The following is a 22,994-nucleotide window of genomic DNA, read 5'->3' as shown; positions in this document are numbered from 1 at the left end:
CTTTTACACCTGTTGGGAGTGCATTCCATATCATACTTGCCAACCCTCCCGTTTTTAGCGGGAGAATCCCGGTATTCAGCGCCTCTCCCGACAACCTCCCGGCAGAGATTTTCTCCCGACAAACTGCCGGTATTCAGCCGGAGCTGGAGGCCACGCCCCCCTCCAGCTCAATGCGGACCTGAGACTGAGTGGGGACAGCCTGTTCTCACGTCCGCTTTCCCACAATATAAACAGCCTGCCTGCCAAATGAACGGAGAAATTAAACAGGACAATACTGCCATCTAATGGATAGCCAACGGAACACTGAAATTCAAGTTGTTGTTTTTTTTCTATGTAAATAAAATAAATAAATATATATATATATATATATATATATATATATATGAAATATATATGAAATACTCGAGTTGGTGAATTCTAGCTGTAAATAACCACGCCCCTCATAAAAAGGTCATGCTTTTTTTTTTTTTCATTCAACACTTAAATCTCTATATCAGCTTCAGATAATATATAGTGTAATTAGTTTAGTATATTTATAATAACAATCAATAGAATAATTAGCATAATTACGATTGTAGCTGAGATAGGCTCCAGCGCCCCCGCGACCCCGAAGGGAATAAGCGGTAGAAAATGGATGGATGGAGTATTAGTATATAATTAGTATGTTTTTTTTAAAATAATTTTTATATTTTTCATGTTTTTATATTTGTTGTAAAAATGTCCTTTTTGTCCTTAAATCAGTCAATAATTCATAGCAACATTGATTTTGATTCATTATTATTTTTTGAGAAATTATCAAATAAATTGTGTTATTAGAGTAAACAATGGAACTTTTTCTCGTTGCATCATGCCCAGGACAGTATGGTTTTACCTTATACACACATGGTGCGTGTATAAGGTAAGTCATATTATCTGGCGTTTTGTTTCGCAATATTCTGCAAAAGCAACTTTTCTTACCTTCTGGTACCTGCTGATCTGGGATCTGCTTAAATCAGGGGTGTCCAAACTTTTTCCACTGAGGGCCGCACACGGAAAAATGTAAGCATGCGGGGGCCATTTTGATATTTTTCATTTTCAAACCTTAACAAAATATATGGATTTTTCAAATTTTTTAACCTGTAGGGCTCCCGGGGACCATAAAGGGTCTCAGTCATTAAAATGTAAAAAATAAGTCAAATTATTATTATTTTTTATTTAACGCTTACAGTAAATCTCTATATCAACTTCAGGTTGATATAAAGTAAAAAAAAAAAAAAGGTTTTATGCCTTTTCTGTCAAAGACAACTTATGAAATATGCAGTATTTAGTAATTAGAGCCCTAAAAGATCAATAATGCAGGACACCATTGATTTTAATTCTTTAATATTTTTGAGTAATCACAGTGAAATGTTAAATAAAATCCTACTAAATATATTATGGATCCAAAAGGTCCCCCACTCATAAAGTGATACATTTTTATTAGGTTTTTTTTTACTTTTAACACTTAATTTACGAGATCAACTTCAAATATATCTGTCGATTTTACGTTTGAACTATTATTTTGTTTGTATTATGCTCTTTTGTCAAATAAAACTTTAATGTTTTTTTATGGCAACCACACAATATATGCAATATTTTTTGCACATAAAACATTTTAAAGTGACATTTTGTAAGTAATAATTCATTGTAACATAGATTTTTTTTCTTTTTTTTTTTTTTCTCGAGCAATGGCAACAAAAATAAGAATAAACAAAGACAAAAGAAAAAAAAACAGCCTGCATGGCAGCTTTGTGTCAACATTGCAACTTTTTCTCGTTAGATTTCACCTCATTCCACAGTTTTAAAATGTTTTTTTAAATTTTTGCAATACTATCAATATTGCAATTTTTGCAGAATGTGTGGGGGGCCGGTAAACGATTAGCTGCGGGCCGAAAATGGCCCCCGGGCCGCACTTTGGACACCCCTTGTTTAAATCCTGAAAAATTGTGCGCATCCACCTTTGTAGTCGATAAGCTTCTTCTTTTTCCTCTATCTTCTTGTTATGTGACATTCATCCTCCGCTGTTGCCATTTCTAATATAAAGTAGTGTAAAGTTCTTACTTATATCTGTCAGTAAACTCGTCATGAAAGCCAACAAAGACTACTTTGGGACAAATGATGTTCCATAACGTTATATTTTGGAGCCTGAATACAAGGAGGATGAGCTACAAGTTTTAGAAGCTGAGTGATAAAACAGATCCCGCTTTAGTTAAACACTAAGCATCATGCAGCAGTATTGCGAAATGCAAACCACAAAAATGTTGTTTCTCGCCTTCCTGTCGGTCATTTTTTCTTGATAATGAGCTCCCAGCAGCCAGCGTCATCTCAGAAGACCCTCGGGAGCCGTGAATGTCAATTAGGGCTGCAACTAACGATTAATTTGATAATCGATTAATCTGTCGATTATTGCTTCGATTAATCGATTAATAATCGGATAAAAGAGACTAACTACATTTCTATACTATCCAGTATTTTATTGAAAAAAAACAGCATACTGGCACCATACTTATTTTGATTATTGTTTCTCAGCTGTTTGTAAATGTTGCAGTTCATAAATAAAGGTTTATTAAAAATAAAAACAACAAAAAAATATATAAAAAAAATACCTCTGCGCATGCGCATAGCATAGATCCAACAAATCGATGACTAAATTAATCGGCAACTATTTTAATAATACATTTTAATCGATTAGTTGTTGCAGCCCTAATGTCAATCAAGTGATGAAAGTGACGTCTTGGTGAAGATTGATGATCGCAAATTTTAAGGTCTATTTTTTTAACGCCTGACTGGCGATCGACTGACACACCCTCCGCGATCGACATAATGGGCACCTTATAATAACAATGACGCTAATACTTGTTTATATTCAGGTCATGACATGTAAATGGAGTATTCTTGGCAGTTTTTGCATATTTTAGCGAGGGCTTAATCGGTATTAATAATCGATGAATCCCTCTACATTGTTAGCTGTCTCGTACTAGTGTATTTTTCACCCATTTTTTTAGAATGCACAAAACGGTTATATGTTCTTGGGATTGTGAATTATCTGCAAAATTCCCTCAAAGTGCAGTTCCCCTGTGGGTTTCTTTTGAAACATGACTCATGTACCGCGACTACCCCAAAGTCCCTAAATGAAAAGAGCCTGAAATAAGTATATTAAGTCACTTTTTATGAGCTTCGACAGTTCACCAGTTGACTCCGTGCTCCCTGGTGTTCAGCTCTGTCTCTAATGATCTTCTTACCCGTCTCATACTTTACATCTTTATTTCTTTCAACACTCTTTCCTCTTATCTTTTTCCCATCTTAAAAAAACACCCCAAAGAGCCAAAGTGTCCTCATAGAATTTAGTGGGAGATCATGTGAAGTTAAGCGCACTATTACAGTCATAACGGAACTCATTTCTGGCAATTACAACTGAGTCTTGCTGCGTGCAAAATGTTACTTTTCAACCAGAAAATTAAAAAAAAAAACCACCTACTTCCAAAAAAAGACAAAGCTAAATTCTCTATCTGTTGGCTCATACAGGTGTTACACTTGTAAATAATTGCACTAATATATGGCAGACAAGATATTTCTATATTTATTTTACAAACCCCGTTTCCATATGAGTTGGGAAATTGTGTTAGATGTAAATATAAACGGAATACAATGATTTGCAAATCCTTTTCAACCCATATTCAGTTGAATATGCTACAAAGACAACATCTTTGATGTTCAAACTGATAAACATTTTTTTTTTTTGCAAATAATAATTAACTTTAGAATTTGATGCCAGCAACACGTGACAAAGAAGTTGGGAAAGGTGGCAATAAATACTGATAAAGTTGAGGAATGCTCATCAAACACTTATTTGGAACATCCCACAGGCAAATTGGGAACAGGTGGGTGCCATGATTGGGTATAAAAGTAGACTCCATGAAATGCTCAGTCATTCACAAACAAGGATGGGGCGAGGGTCACCACTTTGTCAACAAATGCGTGAGCAAATTGTTGAACAGTTTAAGAAAAACCTTTCTCAACCAGCTATTGCAAGGAATTTAGGGATTACACCATCTACGCTCCGTAATATCATCAAAGGGTTCAGAGAATCTGGAGAAATCACTGCACGTAAGCAGCTAAGCCCGTGACCTTCCATCCCTCAGGCTGTACTGCATCAACAAGCGACATCAGTGTGTAAAGGATATCACCACATGGGCTCAGGAACACTTCAGAAACCCACTGTCAGTAACTACAGTTGGTCGCTACATCTGTAGCGAGGCGAAAACCGTTTATCAACAACACCCAGAAACGCCGTCGGCTTCGCTGGGCCTGAGCTCATCTAAGGTGGACTGATACGAAGTGGAAAAGTGTTCTGTGGTCTGACGAGTCCACATTTCAAATTGTTTTTGGAAACTGTGGACGTTGTGTCCTCCGGACCAAAGAGGAAAAGAACCATCCGGATTGTTATAGGCGCAAAGTTGAAAAGCCAGCATCTGTGATGGTATGGGGGTGTATTAGTGCCCAAGACATGGGTAACTTACACATCTGTGAAGGCGCCATTAATGCTGAAAGGTACATACAGGTTTTGGAGCAACATATGTTGCCATCCAAGCAACGTTACCATGGACGCCCCTGCTTATTTCAGCAAGACAATGCCAAGCCACGTGTTACATCAACGTGGCTTCATAGTAAAAGAGTGCGGGTACTAGACTGGCTTGCCTGTAGTCCAGACCTGTCTCCCATTGAAAATGTGTGGCACCTAAAATAGCACAAGGGAGACCCCCGGACTGTTGAACAACTTAAGCTGTACATCAAGCAAGAATGGGAAAGAATTCCACCTGAGAAGCTTCAAAAATGTGTCTCCTCAGTTCCCAAACCTTTACTGAGTGTTGTTAAAAGGAAAGGCCATGTAACACAGTGGTGAACATGCCCTTTCCCAACTACTTTGGCACGTTTTGCAGCCATGAAATTCTAAATTAATTATTATATGCAAAAAATAAATAAAGTTTATGAGTTTGAACATCAAATATGTTGTCTTTGTAGTGCATTCAATTGAATATGGGTTGAAAAGGATTTGCAAATCATTGTATTCCGTTTATATTTACATCTAACACCATTTCCCAACTCATATGGAAACGGGGTTTGTACTTAGATTTCAGTTTTTGCAGTGTACTCATTAGTTTGTGTTTGTTGTGTTTGGTTGTGTGTGCATTACTTGAAGGGCAGTCATGTTTTCCACGACATTCCTAACCGTACTCGCGGTGTCTGCCGCTGACAACAAGAACACACGAACGGTGACGTGCGGCCTCTGGGTAATCTGTAGTCACGTTGGCCGTGTCATGTCGGCGTTGAGAAAAGCCTGCAGCCAGAGAAGATGGATCAGAGGAAGGAGGTCTCGCTGTGTACGTCTCTCCTCTTCTCGGCTCTCTCTGCGCGTGTCGTCTTCCGGACTGACTTTTTTTGTTCAAATGTGACAAAAAGTTGAAGTTTAAGCTCGTTTGTGCCACCCCAGGGCCGTTTGTCTGTTGTCTCCTTTGTTCCACTCGAGTGAAACCAAAGCGACAAAAAAAAAAAAAAAGTGTCCCAGTGACAGCGCACTCATGTCTCATTTTTTATGTAATGTGACATATTCTTTTGTTTCCCTTAGCTCACCTTCCATGCATCTTGTCATCCACCTCTACGTTTTTACTCTACTGATGTTTGCTGTGACTCACATTTAATCTTTGTTTGTTCATCTGCCTCCCTGGCGTCTTCCTGTCATCCTTTTATCTTTTTTTTTTTTGGTTAACAACCACACCCTTTTATTTTCTGCTCCTGTCTCTGCTCTATTCTCCCTCGGCCTTGAAATCCACCTGATATTTAATGTCAGTCATATTTAATCTCCTCCTCCTTCATCTCTCTTCTTGCCTCCTCTTTGCAATGTCTTTCTTCCCCTGATTTATTTTTTACCCTCAACATGACCACCATTAGCATCTGATTTCTCCTCAAAAAAACACTTTATGATTGTTCTTTCCCCTGACAGCGTATTTAATCTTTGGTTTGTTTAATCCCTCCCCCCCTCCTTTCTTCTTATTAAACTGGGCGACATCTGTTCTCCTGACGCTTATTAACTCTTCCCTATCTCCTTCCTTATTAGGTCTCTGGATCTGACAGGTCCCTTATTCTTGGGCGGAGTTCCCAACGTTCCTGACAACTTCCCGTTTGGCACCCGGGAGTTTATCGGCTGTATGAAGGAGCTGCACATTGACAACAAGCCGCTAGACCTCGCCGGGTTTATTGCTAACAATGGAACCGTCCCAGGTCAGATTTTCATTTGTGTCCAGATAATATATATATATATATATATATATATATATATATATATATATATATACACACTACCGTTCAAAAGTTTGGGGTCACCCAAACAATTTTGTGGAATAGCCTTCATTTCTAAGAACAAGAATAGACTGTCGAGTTTCAGATGAAAGTTCTCTTTTTCTGGCCATTTTGAGCGTTTAATTGACCCCACAAATGTGATGCTCCAGAAACTCAATCTGCTCAAAGGAAGGTCCGTTTTGTAGCTTCTGTAACGAGCTAAACTGTTTTCAGATGTGTGACCATGATTGCACAAGGGTTTTCTAATCATCAATTAGCCTTCTGAGCCAATGAGCAAACACATTGTACCATTAGAACACTGGAGTGATAGTTGCTGGAAATGGGCCTCTATACACCTATGTAGATATGGCACCAAAAAGCAGACATTTGCAGCTAGAATAGTCATTTATCAATCAATCAATCAATGTTTATCTATATAGCCCTAAATCACAAGTGTCTCAAAGGGCGGCACAAATACCACATTAGCAATGTATAGAGTGTATTTCTTTAAAGTTAAGACTAGTTTAAAGTTATCTTCATTGAAAAGTACAGTGCTTTTCCTTCAAAAATAAGGACATTTCAATGTGACCCCAAACTTTTGAACGGTAGTGTGTGTATATATATATATATATATATATATATATATATATATATATATATATATATATATATATATATATATATATATATATATATATATCACTGCAAAAAGTCAGTGTTCAAAAATGAGGGGTATTTTACTTGAACTAAGCAAAATTATCTGCCAATAGAACAAGAAAATTTGGCTTGTCAAGACTTTCCAAAACAAGTAAAATTAGCTAACCTCAATGAACCCAAAAATACCTTAAAATAAGTATATTCTCACTAATAACAAGTGCACTTTTCTTGGTCGAAAAAAAAAAGAGATTTTTTTGCTCAATATGTTGAAAAATATTCTTAAATGAAGTAAATGCTAGTGCCATTATCTTGACATAATGATATGCGCTCGGCATTACATTTCTTGAAACCAGCAAACTTATACTAAAACTAATTTTTTGTTCTTAAACGGAAAGGCAACAAGGCAACCGCTTGTTACTCTCGGGGTCTCCTAGCCGCTCAGGCAAATCATATTGTCTAAAAATGCATTTTTCCATGGATAACATGACATCAACACGTCAAGTGCGTGCTCTTTCAGTCAATGAGTGCGCATATATACAGCCCGGCCCCCGGCCAAAATGTTTTAAATTGTAATTTTGAAGAATTTATCTGAATGTGCATGAACTATTTCTGTTCAAAATTGTTAGAAATGTTAAATGTTTGAATATTAACTGTCAGTTTACTGTACTGTGCCAACTGTACTACTATATGAGTACCTGTTTTCTATTGTTTCATTGAAAATAAAACAGAAAAGTCCATTTGGCTGACATCTGTTTTAATTATGAGACACAATTGTGTCAAAGTCATGATTTTTTTTTCATGCTTGAAATAAGAAATGATTACTTTAAAAAAGTAGTTTTATACTTGTGAGTGTTGATGACACAGCTTTGCAACAGTTGATATTCTAGTTTCAAGCATGTTTTACTCAATATAGGTCATCAAATCTCAGCAACAAGCTGTAATATCTTACTGAGATCATTTAGGAGCAAAACACTTAAAACAAGTAAAACACTCTAACATAAAATCTGCTTAGTGAGAAGAATTATCTTATTAGACAGAAAATAAGCAAATATCACCCTTATTTGAGATATTTCATCCTACTTAGATTTCAGTTTTTGCAGTGTTGTTGTTGTTTTACTTTTGTGGCTGTGTGTAGAAGTGGCTGGTTGCATCAGCTCTGCTCTTTTAATATCTTTTTTGTCCTTTGTTTTCTTTGATGTTTCCCTCTTACACACATGTTTGTGTGCTATGGCTATGAATTTGTTTTTTTTCCTTGGCCTCAGTCTGGACCCCCTCTCCAGGAGCCCAGGCTTAGACTGATTTTTTTTTTCTTCTTCCCAGCGTTGACTTGTTTCTCACCTTTTTGAAAGGGGCGCCGGAAGTTGGCAGACCCGTCAGCGATCCTGTTCTGTCTCCCTGTAATGTTTGTCTGCTCTTGAATGGGATTGTGCTGAAAATCTTAATTTCCCCTCAGGGATTATTAAAGTGATTCTGATTCTGATTTGAGTTGTAATTTTTACATTAACGCCATGTTATGTTCCACTTTTCCATTATAGGCTGCAGCGCCAAACTTCCCTACTGTAAATCAAGCCCTTGTCAGAATGGAGGAACCTGCCGGGTCAGCTGGGAGACGTTCTCTTGTGATTGCCCACTCGGGTATGGAGGGAAGGACTGCAGCCACGGTCAGACCCTTTCTTTTTTTTTTGGCACCATTATTTTATGCGATATTTGCCATCCTACACTGCAAAAAGTCAGTGTTCAAAAACAAGAAAAAAAATACAAAAATGAGGGGTATTTTGTTTGAACTAAGCAAAATTATCTGCCAATAGAACAAGAAAATTCGGCTTGTCAAGACTTTCCAAAACAACTAAAATTAGCTAACCTCAATAAACCTAAAAATACCTTAAAATAAGTATATTCTCACTAATAACAAGTGCACTTTTCTTGGTAGAAAAAAAAAGAGACCTTTTTGCTCAATATGTTGAAAACAATTCTTAAATGAAGTAAATGCTAGTGCCATTATCTTGACATAATGATATGCGCTCGGCATCATGATTTTTTTTTTCATGCTTGAAGTAAGCAATTATTACTTTAAAAAAGTAAGTGAGTGTTGATGACACAGCTTTGCAACAGTTGATATTCTAGTTTCAAGCATGTTTCACTCAATATAGGTCATCAAATCTCAGCAACAAGCTGTAATATCTTACTGAGATCATTTAGGACCAAAACCCTTAAAACAAGTAAAACACTCTAACATAAAATCTGCTTAGTGAGAAGAATTATCTTATCAGACAGAAAATAAGTAAATATCACCCTTATTTGAGATATTTAATCTTACTTAAATTTCAGTTTTTGCAGTGTGCCCCTTGAAAGGCTTTTTATAATACAGCAGGAAGTGGTCACAGTACTAAAAAAACAAGTTTCAGGGTGAGGAGTCCACGGTATACAAACCCCGTTTCCATATGAGTTGGGAAATTGTGTTAGATGTAAATATAAACGGATGATTTGCAAATCCTTTTCGACCCATAGTCAATTAAATGCACTACAAAGACAACATATTTGATGTTCAAACTCATAAACTTAATTATAACATAATAATTAACTTAGAATTTCATGGCTGCAACACGTGCCAAAGTAGTTGGGAAAGGGCATGTTCACCACTGTGTTACATGGCCTTTCCTTTTAACAACACTCAGTACACGTTTGGGAAGTGAGGAGACACATTTTTGAAGCTTCTCAGGTGGAATTCTTTCCCATTCTTGCTTGATGTACAGCTTAAGTTGTTCAACAGTCCGGGGGTCTCCCTTGTGCTATTTTAGGTGCCACACATTTTCAATCGGAGACAGGTCTGGACTACAGGCAGGCCAGTCTAGTACCCACACTCTTTTACTATGAAGCCACGTTGATGTAACACGTGGCTTGGCATTGTCTTGCTGAAATAAGCAGGGGCGTCCATGGTAACGTTGCTTGGATGGCAACATATGTTGTTCCAAAACCTGTATGTACCTTTCAGCATTAATGGCGCCTTCACAGATGTGTAAGTTACCCATGTCTTGGGCACTAATACACCCCCTTACCATCCCACATGCTGGCTTTTACACTTTGCGCCTATAACAATCCGGATGGTTCTTTTCCTCTTTGGTCCGGAGGACACGACGTCCACAGTTTCTAAAAACAATTTGAAATGTGGACTCGTCAGACCACAGAACACTTTTCCACTTTGTATCAGTCCATCTTAGATGAGCTCAGGCCCAGCGAAGCCAATTGCGTTTCTGGGTGTTGTTGATAAACGGTTTTCGCCTTGCATAGGAGAGTTTTAACTTGCACTTACAGATGTAGCGACCAACTGTAGTTACTGACAGTGGGTTTCTGAAGTGTTCCTGAGCCCATGTGGTGATATCCTTTACACACTGATTTCGCTTGTTGATGCAGTACAGCCTGAGGGATCAAAGGTCACGGGCTTAGCTGCTTACGCGCAGTGATTCCTCCAGATTCTCTGAACCCTTTGATGATATTACGGAGCGTAGATGGTGAAATCCCTGAATTCCTTGCAATAGCTGGTTGAGAAAGGTTTTTCTTAAACTGTTCAACAATTTGCTCACGCATTTGTTGACAAAGTGGTGACCCTCGCCCCATCCTTGTTTGTGAATGACTGAGCATTTCATGGAATCTACTTTTATACCCAATCATGGCACCCACCTGTTCCCAAGTTGCCTGTTCACCTGTGGGATGTTCCAAATAAGTGTTTGATGAGCATTCCTCAACTTTATCAGTATTTATTGCCACCTTTCCCAACTTCTTTGTCACGTGTTGCTGGCATCAAATTCTAAAGTTAATGATTATTTGCAACAAAAAAAAAAAAATGTTTATGAGTTTGAACATCAAATATGTTGTCTTTGTAGCATATTCAACTGAATATGGGTTGAAAATGATTCGCAAATCATTGTATTCCGTTTATATTTACATCTAACACCATTTCCCAACTCATATGGAAACGGGGTTTGTAATACAGTGATCATATTATAGTCGCCTTTGCTAAAAGCATCTGGGGCTGATGATTGAGCTGGAGGGTGGAACACATCGTAGAGATGAACAGACCACATGGGACTTTGAGCAGAAAATGAAGGGATGAGCAAAATGGAGCGAGGGCATGCAGGAGTCAGGCTGTAAAATACCATCATGTTCAGCAAATGTGTTTGAGTAGAAGAAGAAAAACTGCATGAATGAGATTTATACCCGGAAAGAAATTGGCTGGGACTTCATTTAACTTTTTACTTTCTTCTGGAAAAGTTATTCATGAAAAATGAATTTCCATTCACATCATATGTCTTCTCCTGTCCAATGACTCATCATCTTTATCATTCTTTTCCCGTAGTGATGCCCCACCCGCATCGCTTCCTGGGAAACAGCGCCCTCTGGTGGGACCTGAAGAACGACGTAACCATCTCCACTCCCTGGTACCTGGGCTTGGTGTTCCGGACCAGAGCCCGAGAGGGCACCCTGCTCCAGGCCCAGGCCGGGCAGTACACCAGTCTGCTCTTCCAGGTCCTTCCCCCTGTTCTTTGCTCGTCTTCCAAGACTGCGTTTGCTGACACGTTCCATCCCGTCCCAGGTGGCCAACGGTCAGCTGGTGTTTTCCGTGACTCGAGGTTCAACCAGACCAGTGAGGCTGAGGCTGGATCAAGTTCAGGTGGCGGACGGGCGGTGGCACGACCTCCAGCTTGAGCTGCGGGACGTTCACACCGGGCGTGAGACGCGTTATGTTGCCACACTTCGCCTTGACTTTGGACTTTATCAGGTAAGAAATACCGGAAATTTTTGCTGATCTCCCAAAATAAATTAGTTGGTGCGTACATCCACCAAGGCCTAACAATCCTAAACAGGTCTGCCTAGCTTGGAAACTGCAAAAGGAACCATTTACAAAAAAGTTTGTTAAATTTGCTAATGTGCCTGATCTACTCAAATCAAAATAGCACGTGCAAAATAGTGTGTGCAAACTATAAAATGAGTGGGCGTGTAGCGGGTCATCTGCTAAGACTGTATGCAATTAATAACAAGTACAAATGTAGTGCAGACTGCCCTATTTAAATGAGGTTTTTGCATGTATACCGGCTGTCACCATGGAGACACTCATTTCTCTCCACATTCATGGCATGTGATCCAACCTGTGGGCGTTGTGTCATGTTGTTGACATGCAGCACGCAAATTTAATATGCACCACCTATTCTGGGATATATTGAAGTGCGATCTAAGTTAGGCACGTTGAAGGTGCGCTCTGGGAGGCACTGTGGTGTTGTGATTGTGCATCTAGAATGATCCATTCGCAAGAAAATGCATATTGCAAGAAGTTTTTTCATAGCAAGATCTTTATGACAAAAATATAGCTCCCGTATGAAAAAAACGAACAACATGAAAGATCAGCAGACACCAAAATGAATCAATTGTATGTTTTAATCAGCCTTTAAAGGCCTACTGAAATGAATTTGTTTTATTTAAACGGGGATAGCAGATCTATTCTATGTGTCATACTTGATCATTTTGCGATATTGCCATATTTTTGCTGAAAGGATTTAGTATGGAACAACGACGATAAAGATCGCAACTTTTGGTCTCTGATAAAAAAAAGGCTCACCCCTACCGGAAGTAGCGTGACGTAGTCAGTTGAACATATACGCAAAGTTCCCTATTGTTTACAATGATGGCCGCGTGAAGTGAGAGAGATTCGGACCGAGAAAGCGCCAATTTCCCCATTAATTTAAGCGAGGATGAAGAAAGATTTGTGGATGAGTAAAGTGCAAGTGAAGGACTAGTGGGGAGTGGAAGCGATTCAGATAGAGAAGATGCTGTGAGAGCCGGGGGTGACCTGGGGCCGTACTTATCAAGCTTCTTAGAGTGCCATTTTACACTTAAGTCCTGAGAATTTGCGAAATTTAGTCCTACTCTCAAACTTAAGAATAAAAGCTTTTTATCAACGTTCTTAAGTCTAAGAATCACTCCTACTCTCCACGATATTTAAGAGACCTTCAGAGGTGTCTTAAGTGGTTAGGAGTTGCCAGCTGGGGATGGCACTGAGGCGAGAGAGACGTGCGCGAACGTTCAGGGAACGGAACAATGTTTGTTTGTTTTTTATGACGAGCAGCTGATCAAACGGTATCGTTTAGACAGAGCGGATATTATTTTTGTCACAGATTTAATACTTTTCGATTCCTTGTTGATTTCTGCATGTGGCTGCAGTGGGCTAGTATATATAGAGCCACCCACACCAGTTTCAAATTAGTTGCCTAATTAATGAATTGGAAAGAAAATGTTATGACAGTAGCGTATGTGTGTGGCCGTGAGGTGAGTGACGTCAGTGAGTGTGTGGGCGATAGAAGAGAGGGAGCGGTAGCGTGAGTGCCGGCGGGGACTAGTTTGTTTTGTATTATTTTGTAGTTTATTGTCAAAATATACATTCTCATTGTCCACTTAAATATTTCCAAGATATTTCTTTATTCTTAGACAACGGATTCCCTTCCGTGATTGGTCATTTCTATGGACACAGAAATGACGTGACCTAAAATTCCGTTTACGGCACATAGTAATGTCGTAATTCAGCTCTGAGTGTGACACTTAAGATTCAGTCCTACACTTCGCTGAAAGTGTGAGTAAGACGCTTGATAACTAACTTTTAAGTGCAGTTTTCAGCGAATAATTTATTTACTCTTAAGTCAACTCTTAGCAGACTTCTTAGGAGTAATTCTAATAAGAAGCTTGATAAGTACGGCCCCTGATATTCAGCTGAAAATGACTAAAACAGTAAATAAACACAAGACATATATACCGTATTTCCTTGAATTGGCGCAGGGAATATAGTATTCGCACGTCTAGAATTACTGCCGGGTCAAACTCGTTTCTCAAAATAATTAACGCATGCTTGGCCTTATCGCCGGTTCATTATTGACGCCGGATCAAATTCGTTTCGCAAAATATTAATTTTATTATCGCATGTCTATACTTTTCAAACTCGTTTCGCAAAATATTTAGCATATGGCTAGAACTTCCACCGGGTCAAATTCGTTATGTCACGAGTGACGCTTTACCTGTCCTCATTTTCAAAATGGAGGAAGCTGCTTTCAGTAGTTTACAATCGCACAAAGGAAAAAAGATAAAGAGCTATTCAGTAGGATTTAAGGTCCAAGCTATTGAATACCTGTACAGTATGCTAAAAAGAACAGTAAGCAGCTATGTTTTATTAATATACCGTAGCTGCGTGTGTCTAATACTGTATGAGTCATGAAATGACTCCCGCCTCCTGGTGGTAGAGGGCGCTGCCGCGCTAGTGATCCTTCTTGCGACTTCCGGTACTGCAGAAGAAGTGAACACACGCAGCCTCTGCCTGAACTTTTAACAAGGAGGATTACATACCGGTATCTAAAATAAAACAGTTTTCTAAACTGGACTTTCAATCGAAGCAGGAGGTAATAATTAAAGGAATATCTCCATCGAGACAGAGAGACTTTTAAAACGGAAGAAAGAAAATAAGGAAGACTTCTATAAACAAGTTATCGATGCTTTTGGTCAGAAGGAGCTGCAAATGGACTCCATTTATAAGTACAGGTAAGACCATAATAACGTTTGTTTTTTTTTATTAAATGTGCTTTTCATGATGGTATGCTTACATCACACTCAAAGCGCACGCCTAAATTTACCGGATTCCTTTTGGTAAACGCCGGAGTGAGAAGAGGTTTTAAAATAATTACCGCATGCACGGCCATCCCGCCGGTTACCGGGAAACGCAGGAGTGACAGGAGGTTTTAAATTAATTAGCGCCCCTGCGGCTATTCAAGGAAATACAGTATACTCTATTAGCCACAACACAACCAGGCTTATATTTAATATGCCACAAATTAATCCCACATAAAAACACCTAGGTGTTTGTTATGCTAGCTCCTAGCTCCTAGCTCGAGCGGGTAATATGGACGGGATCCCGTATATATAACCCGCCAATACAATTCAAACACTTGCACAACACACACACTCACTCAGCCCAAAGAACTGTTCACCTAACCAAAGGTTCATAAAGCTTATATATTTAACCAAAGTTACGTACATGACACGCACGTACGGGCAAGCAATCAAATGTTTGGAAGCGCGCGGGTGGGACCTGATATTCAGCTGGGAATGACTACAACAGTAAATAAACACAAGACATATATATACTCTATTAGCCACAACACAACCAGGCTTATATTTAATATGCCACAAATTAATCCCGCATAACAAACACCTAGGTGTTTGTTATGCTAGCTCTTAGCTACTAGCTCGAGCTAGTTATAGCAAGCGATCAAATGTTTGGAAGCGTACTCACGGTATCGCGTCTGCGTCTGTTAACGAAGTCAAAGTCCTCCTGGTAAGAGTCTCTGTTGTCCGAGTTCTTCGATCTTGACTGCATCTTTCGGGAATGTAAACAATGAAACACCGACTGTGTTGTGTTGCTGACTTCCCGCTTCGGGAATACTATTCTATGTGTCATACTTGATCATTTCGCGATATTGCCATATTTTTGCTGAAAGGATTTAGTAGAGAACATCGACGATAAAGTTTGCAACTTTTGGTCGCTGATAAAAAAAGCCTTTCCTGTACCGGAAGTAGCGTGACGTCACAGGTTGAAAGGCTCCTCACATTTCCCCATTGTTTACACCAGCAGCGAGAGCGATTTGGACCGAGAAAGCGACGATTACCCCATTAATTTGAGCCAGGAGGAAAGATTCGTGGATGAGGAACGTGAGAGTGAAGGACTAGAGTGCAGTGCAGGACGCATCTTTTTTTGCTCTGACCGTAACTTAGGTACAAGCTGGCTCCTTGGATTCCACACTTTCTCCTTTTTCTATTGTGGATCACGGATTTGTATTTTAAACCACCTCGGATACTATATCCTCTTGAAAATGAGAGTCGAGAACGCGAAATGGACATTCACAGTGACTTTTATCTCCACGACAATACATCGGCGAAGCACTTTAGCTACGGAGCTAACGTGATAGCATCGGGCTTAAATGCAGATAGAAACAAAAGAAATAAGCCCCTGACTGGAAGGATGGACAGAAGATCAACAATACTATTAAACCATGGACCTGTAACTACACGGTTAATGCTTTCCAACCTGGCGAAGCTTAACAATGCTGTTGCTAACGACGCCATTGAAGCTAACTTAGCTACGGGACCTCACAGACCTATGCTAAAAACATTAGCTATCCACCTACGCCAGCCAGCCCTCATCTGCTCATCAACACCCGTGCTCACCTGCTTTCCAGCGATCGACGGCGTGACGAAGGACTTCACCCGATCATAGATGCGGTGGGCGGCTAGCGTCGGATAGCGCGTCTGCTATCCAAGTCAAAGTCCTCCTGGTTGTGTTGCTGCAGCCAGCCGCTAATACACCGATCCCACCTACAGCTTTCTTCTTTGCAGTCTTCATTGTTCATTAAACAAATTGCAAAAGATTCACCAACACAGATGTCCAGAATACTGTGGAATTTTGTGATGAAAACAGAGCTTTTTGTATTGGATACAATGTGTCCGAATACTTCCGTTTAAACGATTGACGTCACGCGCATACGTCATCATACAAAGACGTTTTCAACCGGAAGTTCCGCGGGAAATTTAAAATTGCACTTTATAAGTTAACCCGGCCGTATTGGCATGTGTTGCAATGTTAAGATTTCATCATTGATATATAAACTATCAGACTGCGTGGTCGCTAGTAGTGGCTTTCAGTAGGCCTTTAAGGAAAACCCTGTTAAGAATATGACATGAACTTTTACATCTCAGCTCTGCATTAAATATAAAAATGTTAACTATGAGAGGACAGAGAAAGAAGTGGCATAAAACTTTGTACACATGGGATTTTACTGCATATTTCAATTACTGTGATTGTTACAACTATAAAGAGGTTTTTATTACTTTGAATTGCGCAGATTGGACAGTGATAAGTTGAAATATGAGATGATGACACACTGCCACCTCCTATTAGACACTGATTTACTTTGAAATTGTTGGCCATCCAACATCAATCCTGCCTGCTGAAACACTAACAGTGTAAATGGGACTCATTGATTTATATTTCATGCTTGATGTTCCCAGCCAAGCATGGCTCTGCTGTGGCGTGAAGTGGCCCACTCTGCATCGATCTGAATTTTGTTGTTTGCTTTTATCTAATCAAGTCAATTGATGTCTGCAGCTCAAACATCATTTTCTGTGTGCTCTAAATACAACCTTTGATCCTCCAAAGAACTCACATACTTGTTAGAATAGTCTCCAATGGTATTGTAGTTTTTCGAAAATGTTTGTGTCAGAGGTCCCTCAATAGTGTATTGATAGTGTGTTGTTCAAAATGTAGCCTCGATGCTGATATTTTTATTGAAAGTGACTTTAGGTAACGTTTGCTGTGGTCGGGAACAACAGGGCACACAAACAACTATGGGAAAATGCAGCAAATTATTATTATAAAATTAAAGGCCTACTGAAATGCGATTTTCTTATTTAAACGGGGATAGCAGGTCCATTCTATGTGTCATACTTGATCATTTCGCGATATTGCCATATTTTTGCTGAACATCGACGATAAAGTTCGCAACTTTTGGTCCGAGAAAGCGACGATTTCCCCATTAATTTGAGCGAGGATGAAAGATTCGTGGATGAGGAAAGTGAGAGTGAAGGACTAGAGGGCAGTGGAAGCGATTCAGATAGGGAAGATGCTGTGAGAGGCGGGTGGGACCTGATATTCAGCTGGGAATGACTAAAACAGTAAATAAACACAAGACATATATATACTCTGTTAGCCACAACACAACCAGGCTTATATTTAATATGCCACAAATTAATCCCGCATAACAAACATTTCCCCCCTCCTGTCCATATAACTCACCAATACCAATCAAACACCCGCACAACACACTCAATCCACCAACCTAAAGTACCGTTCACCTCCCCAAAGTTCATACAGCACATATATTTCCCCAAAGTTACGTACGTGACATGCACATAGCGGCACGCTCGTACTGGCAAGCGATCAAATGTTTGGAAGCCGCAGCTGCGTACTGCGTTACACATACAAATTAAACAAAATGCTTATGGCAACATTCTGGTTGCGTACTCACGGTACCACGTCTGCGTATCCAACTCAAAGTCCTCCTGGTAAGAGTCTCTGTTGTCCCAGTTCCCCACAGACCAATGGTAAAGCTTGACTGTCATCTTTCGGGAATGTAAACAATGAAACATCGGCTACGTGTTTGTGTTGCTGCAGCCGGCCGAAATACACCGCTTCCCACCCACTGCTTTCTTCTTTGCTGTCTCCATTGTTCATTAAACAAATTGCAAAAGATTCCCCAACACAGATGTCCAAAATACTGTGGAATTTTGCGATGAAAACAGACGACTTAATAGCTGGCCATAATGCTGTCCCAAAAGGTCCTCTACAATCCGTGACGTCACGCGCAAACGTCATCATACCGAGACGTTTTCAGCAGAATATTTCCTGGGAAATTTAAAAATTGCACTTTACTAATCCAACCCGGCCGTATTGGCATGTGTTGCAATGTTAAGATTTCATCATTGATATATAAACTATCAGACTGCGTGGTCGGTAGTAGTGGCTTTCAGTAGGCCTTTGAATATCTCAAATAAGTGTGATATTTGCTTATTTTCTGTCTGATAAGATCATTCTTCTCACTAAGCAGATTTATGTTAGTGTTTTATTTGTTTTAAGGGTTTTGGTCCTAAATGATCTCAGTAAGATATTACAGCTTGTTGCTGAGATTTGATGACCTATATTGAGTAAAACATGCTTGAAACTAGAATATCAACTGTTGCAAAGCTGTGTCATCAACACTCACAAGTATAAAACTACTTTTTTAAAGTAATAATTTCTTACTTCAAGCATGGAAAAAAAAACATGATGCCGAGCGCATATCATTATGTCAAGATAATGGCACTAGCATTTACTTAATTTAAGAGTATTTTTCAACATATTGAGCAAAAAGGTCTTTTTTTTCTACCAAGAAAAGTGCACTTGTTATTAGTGAGAATATACTTATTTTAAGGTATTTTTGGGTGCATAGAGGTTAGTTAATTTTACTTGTTTTGGTAAGTCTTGACAAGCTGAGTTTTCTTGTTCCATTGGCAGATAATTTTGCTTAGTTCAAATAAAATACCCCTCATTTTTGTATTTTTTTTTTCTCCTTGTTTTTGAACACCGACTTTTTGCAGTGTGGGCTTACACGTGGTGGCGGGCTCATCAAATAAAGTGCAGGTCAGACTCAGAGGCGCGGTCATGTTCATGAGGAAGTACCTTTTTTTTTTTTTTTCATCACGTTGTTAAAACATCTGAAGGTTGAAAGTGACCACATGTAAATGAGATAAAACACTCTGGAAGCAAGATACCGTTGAAACGTCATTAAAATGTCAATTCTGGTAATAGGGGGACCTTTTAATAGACGTACACCCTCAGAGCTGCCTGTACTGGGACAACCTTGATACCTTCATTCCAAATCAATTACTTTTTACGACAGGGGTGTCCAAAGTGCGGCCCGGGGGCCATTTGCGGCACGCAGCTAATTGTTTACCGCCCCGCCACACATTCTGCAAAAATTGCAAAATTGATAATATTGCAAAAATAAATAAAAAAACATTTTAAAAAAAGTGGAATGAGGTGAAATCTAACAAGAAAAAGTTGCAATTTTGACACAAAGCTGCCATGCAGGCTGTTTTTTTTCTTTTGTCTTTGTTTATTTTTCTTTTTTTTGCCATTGCTAAAATTTTTTTAAAAAAGACAAAAAATCTATGTTATAATGAATTATTACATAAAAAAATATCACTTTAAAATGTTTTATGTGGAAAAAATATTGCATATATTGTGTGGTTGCCATATAAAAACATCAAAGTTTTATTTGACAAAAGAGCATAAAACAAACAAAATAATAGTTCAAACGTAAAATCGACAGATATATCTGAAGTTGATCTCGTGATTTAAGTGTTAAAAGTTTTTAAAAAAACTAATAAATATGTATCACTTTATAAGTGGGGGACCTTTTGGATCCCAAATATATTTAGTAGGATTTTATTTAAGGTTGTTTAATAAGAAAAGAACCGAGTCCTCGGACTCGAATCCCTTTTTGAGAACCGGTACCCGTTATCGAGACCACTATAGTAAAGAAAAAGAGTGGAATCCCGTCCCGACCAGAAATGCTCCGTGGGACATCACAAGAAATGACGTCATGTAGCTCAGATAATTAGGCGCAGATAGGGAAAGCAGGAAAACAATGGACGGGAAAAAGCGCTCCAGGGTTTAATAAAGTTCGAAACAAAAGGTATAATCCAACGAATAACTTTACTGAGAGATTTTAGCAGGGTAAAAACACATGACGAACACTTTTACGACCAACCGGAAACATAGCAACCAGGCTAGCAACGCACCTCCTTTACGGCAGCTGTCGCAACGTTCTTAATGCAACCGCAGCACATACATATATATACAACATATCTCCCTTTTTTAACTTTTGTTTTTCTTTCCTTGTAAACAAAACAAAATCACACTGTATATGTGTTGTCTGTCTAATTATAAATAATGCAGACGAGGCGTGTTGGCTGAGTTCTTGACGTTTACTTTCACAGCGTGGCAACATGCAACACTTTTCGGGGTGACCGCGCATGCTCGTAACTCCCGTTGCATGCTGGGTAGTGTAGTTGTTATATTCTCTAGCTCATAACATCTTTCCCCCATAAAGAAATAATGTTAACTCAATAAAGTGTATTTCTTTTTTTAGCTTTAACTTTTAATTTTTTAGCATTTTAACCACATTTGCAAACAACTTTTCTCTTCATAGAATTTTCTTTCAATAAAGAAATAAAGTACAAAAATGTCAAAGCATCATAACAAACAGTTATGTCCAATAGCAGCAGAAGTGCACTTTTTGGAGAGCTGTATTATTTTCAGTTTTGTGCCCAAGGGACTGATTTTATTTAACACTATATTATTATTTATACACCTATAGTGATCACAGAGACAGGTTGTTTTTGTGTTACTGTATATATTTGTTTCTCTGAAAAATCCCACTTAATATTCTTTGGGTAACAACAGTCAATATTTATTTATTTTATTTTATTTTTTTAGGTGGGTAACAGTCAATATTTATTTATTTATTAGATTTTATTTTTTTATTATATAATAAAAGTGAGCTTTTGCTAAACCAAATATTGTTTTTTTTTCCATGTACAACAACCTATCTGGACTCGATAAGAGAATCGATAAGGAATCGGTTCGATAAGAGGATTCGATAATAGGCTCGAACTCGATAATTCCTTATCAAACATCATCCCTAGTGACTACTCAAAAATATTAAAGAATTAAAATCAATGGTGTCCTGCATTATTGATCTTTTAAGGCTCTAATACTAAATACTGCATATTTCAGTTTTACTATAAAAAACAAAGTTGTCTTTGACAGAAAAGGCATAAAACCTTTTTTTTTTTATTTTTTACTTTGTATCAACCTGAAGTTGATATAGAGATTTACTGTAAGCGTTAAATAAAAAAATAATAATAATTTCACTTATTTTTAACATTTTAATGACTGAGACCCTTTATGGTCCCCGGGAGCCCTAAAGGTTAAAAAAAAAATCCATATATTTTGTTAAGGTTTGAAAATGAAAAATATCAAAATGGCCCCCGCATGCTTAAATTTTTCCATGTGCGGCCCTCAGTGGAAAAAGTTTGGACACCCCTGTTTTACAAGGTCAAACACTGTTATTCAAATGACATGCTTTTGCATCTTCATGCGGGAATTCCGTTTCCATCCATTATTTATGATTATCTTCCATTCACCCTTTTTTCCCCCCCCTTCCATTAGGGAACAGCAATAGTGGGAAATGAGATTCACGGTTTGAAGGTGAAACATCTGCATGTGGGAGGAGTGTTGGGCTCTGGAGAGGTCCAGAACGGGATAAAGGGATGCATACAGGTGAGAAGAATTGGATGGATTATTAATGAAGCAGAAGCCAATTTGTCCTGTGGTATTAAACACACCGTCTTACTCCAGGGCGTCCGTTTGGGCGTAAGACCGGACTCCCCACCGCTGCCCCGGCCTTCCAGGACGGTCAAGGTGGAGATTGGCTGCAACGTTGTCAACACTTGCGTCTCATCTCCTTGCCCCGCCCACAGTCGATGTTCTGACCAATGGGAGCGACACACCTGCATATGTGAACCTGGTGAGCGTCTTCCCTTGATAATATAGTCCGATCCAACTCATATTCCGCAGCTCGTTTATACAAGAAATGGAAAGAAACTTTGACGACGTTCTTAATTGGCCGAATCTAATGAGGCAGAATATGAAGGAGGAAAAGATTAAAGCAGAAGTAGACCCAACAGAGATGGAAAACACACGAGGAACCGAGCCCAAAAAGATGAAACACAGCAACAGACGCATTCAAAATGTTAATGGTTAATTAGGTGAAGGCGATGGCAGACAGGAATAATGTAGACAGCAGATGTTTACGCATCATGTTGGAAAAAGGAGGGAAGAGAAGAAAGAGAACTTGAGAATAACTCATCAAATAGCCTGAAAACGTTCCTTGGATAGATCTATCGGAGAGCTGAGGAAGAATATAAAATGATATATAAGAACAATATATCAGTGTTTCCCACACATTCATTTATTTGTGGCGGCCCGCCACGAAAGAATTAAGGCCGCGACAAAACCAAAAAAAAATTTTTTTTTAAATTTAAAAAAAATTTAAAAACAATTTTTTTTTATGGGCATCTACATCAACTATATGATTTGCCTGAGAAGCTTGACAGGACACAAAAAAAAAAAAATTCCAAAAAAAAAAAAAAAATGTTTTTTTTTATTTTAAAAAAAATTACAATTTTTTTTTTTTTTTTTTTTTGTGTCCTGTCAAGCTTCTCAGGCAAATCATATAGTTGATGTAGATGCCCATATCGACTGTTCAGATTTACTTTACAAAAGAGAAGTG

The 22,994-nt window shown here is 38.7% G+C and overlaps 1 protein-coding gene across 4 annotated transcripts in view; it reads left to right on the top strand.

The window, feature by feature from the left end:
- The window catches only part of celsr3 (cadherin, EGF LAG seven-pass G-type receptor 3), a 218,832-nt gene that overhangs the window by 99,095 nt on the left and 96,743 nt on the right, over positions 1–22,994 (top strand). For all 4 annotated transcript variants that reach the window (XM_062054455.1, XM_062054456.1, XM_062054454.1 and 1 more), the window contains 6 exons: positions 6,134–6,297; positions 8,547–8,672; positions 11,366–11,535; positions 11,603–11,788; positions 21,872–21,982; positions 22,061–22,229. In XM_062054455.1, coding sequence (XP_061910439.1) covers positions 6,134–6,297; positions 8,547–8,672; positions 11,366–11,535; positions 11,603–11,788; positions 21,872–21,982; positions 22,061–22,229 — 926 coding nt within the window. The remainder of the gene's footprint in view (positions 1–6,133; positions 6,298–8,546; positions 8,673–11,365; positions 11,536–11,602; positions 11,789–21,871; positions 21,983–22,060; positions 22,230–22,994) is intronic.

This window comes from Entelurus aequoreus, linkage group LG07 (genome assembly GCF_033978785.1).
Source record: "Entelurus aequoreus isolate RoL-2023_Sb linkage group LG07, RoL_Eaeq_v1.1, whole genome shotgun sequence".
Lineage (NCBI taxonomy): Eukaryota > Metazoa > Chordata > Actinopteri > Syngnathiformes > Syngnathidae > Entelurus > Entelurus aequoreus.
Note: the sequence above shows the minus strand (reverse complement) of the source record. Positions and strands in the feature narration are given on the sequence as shown.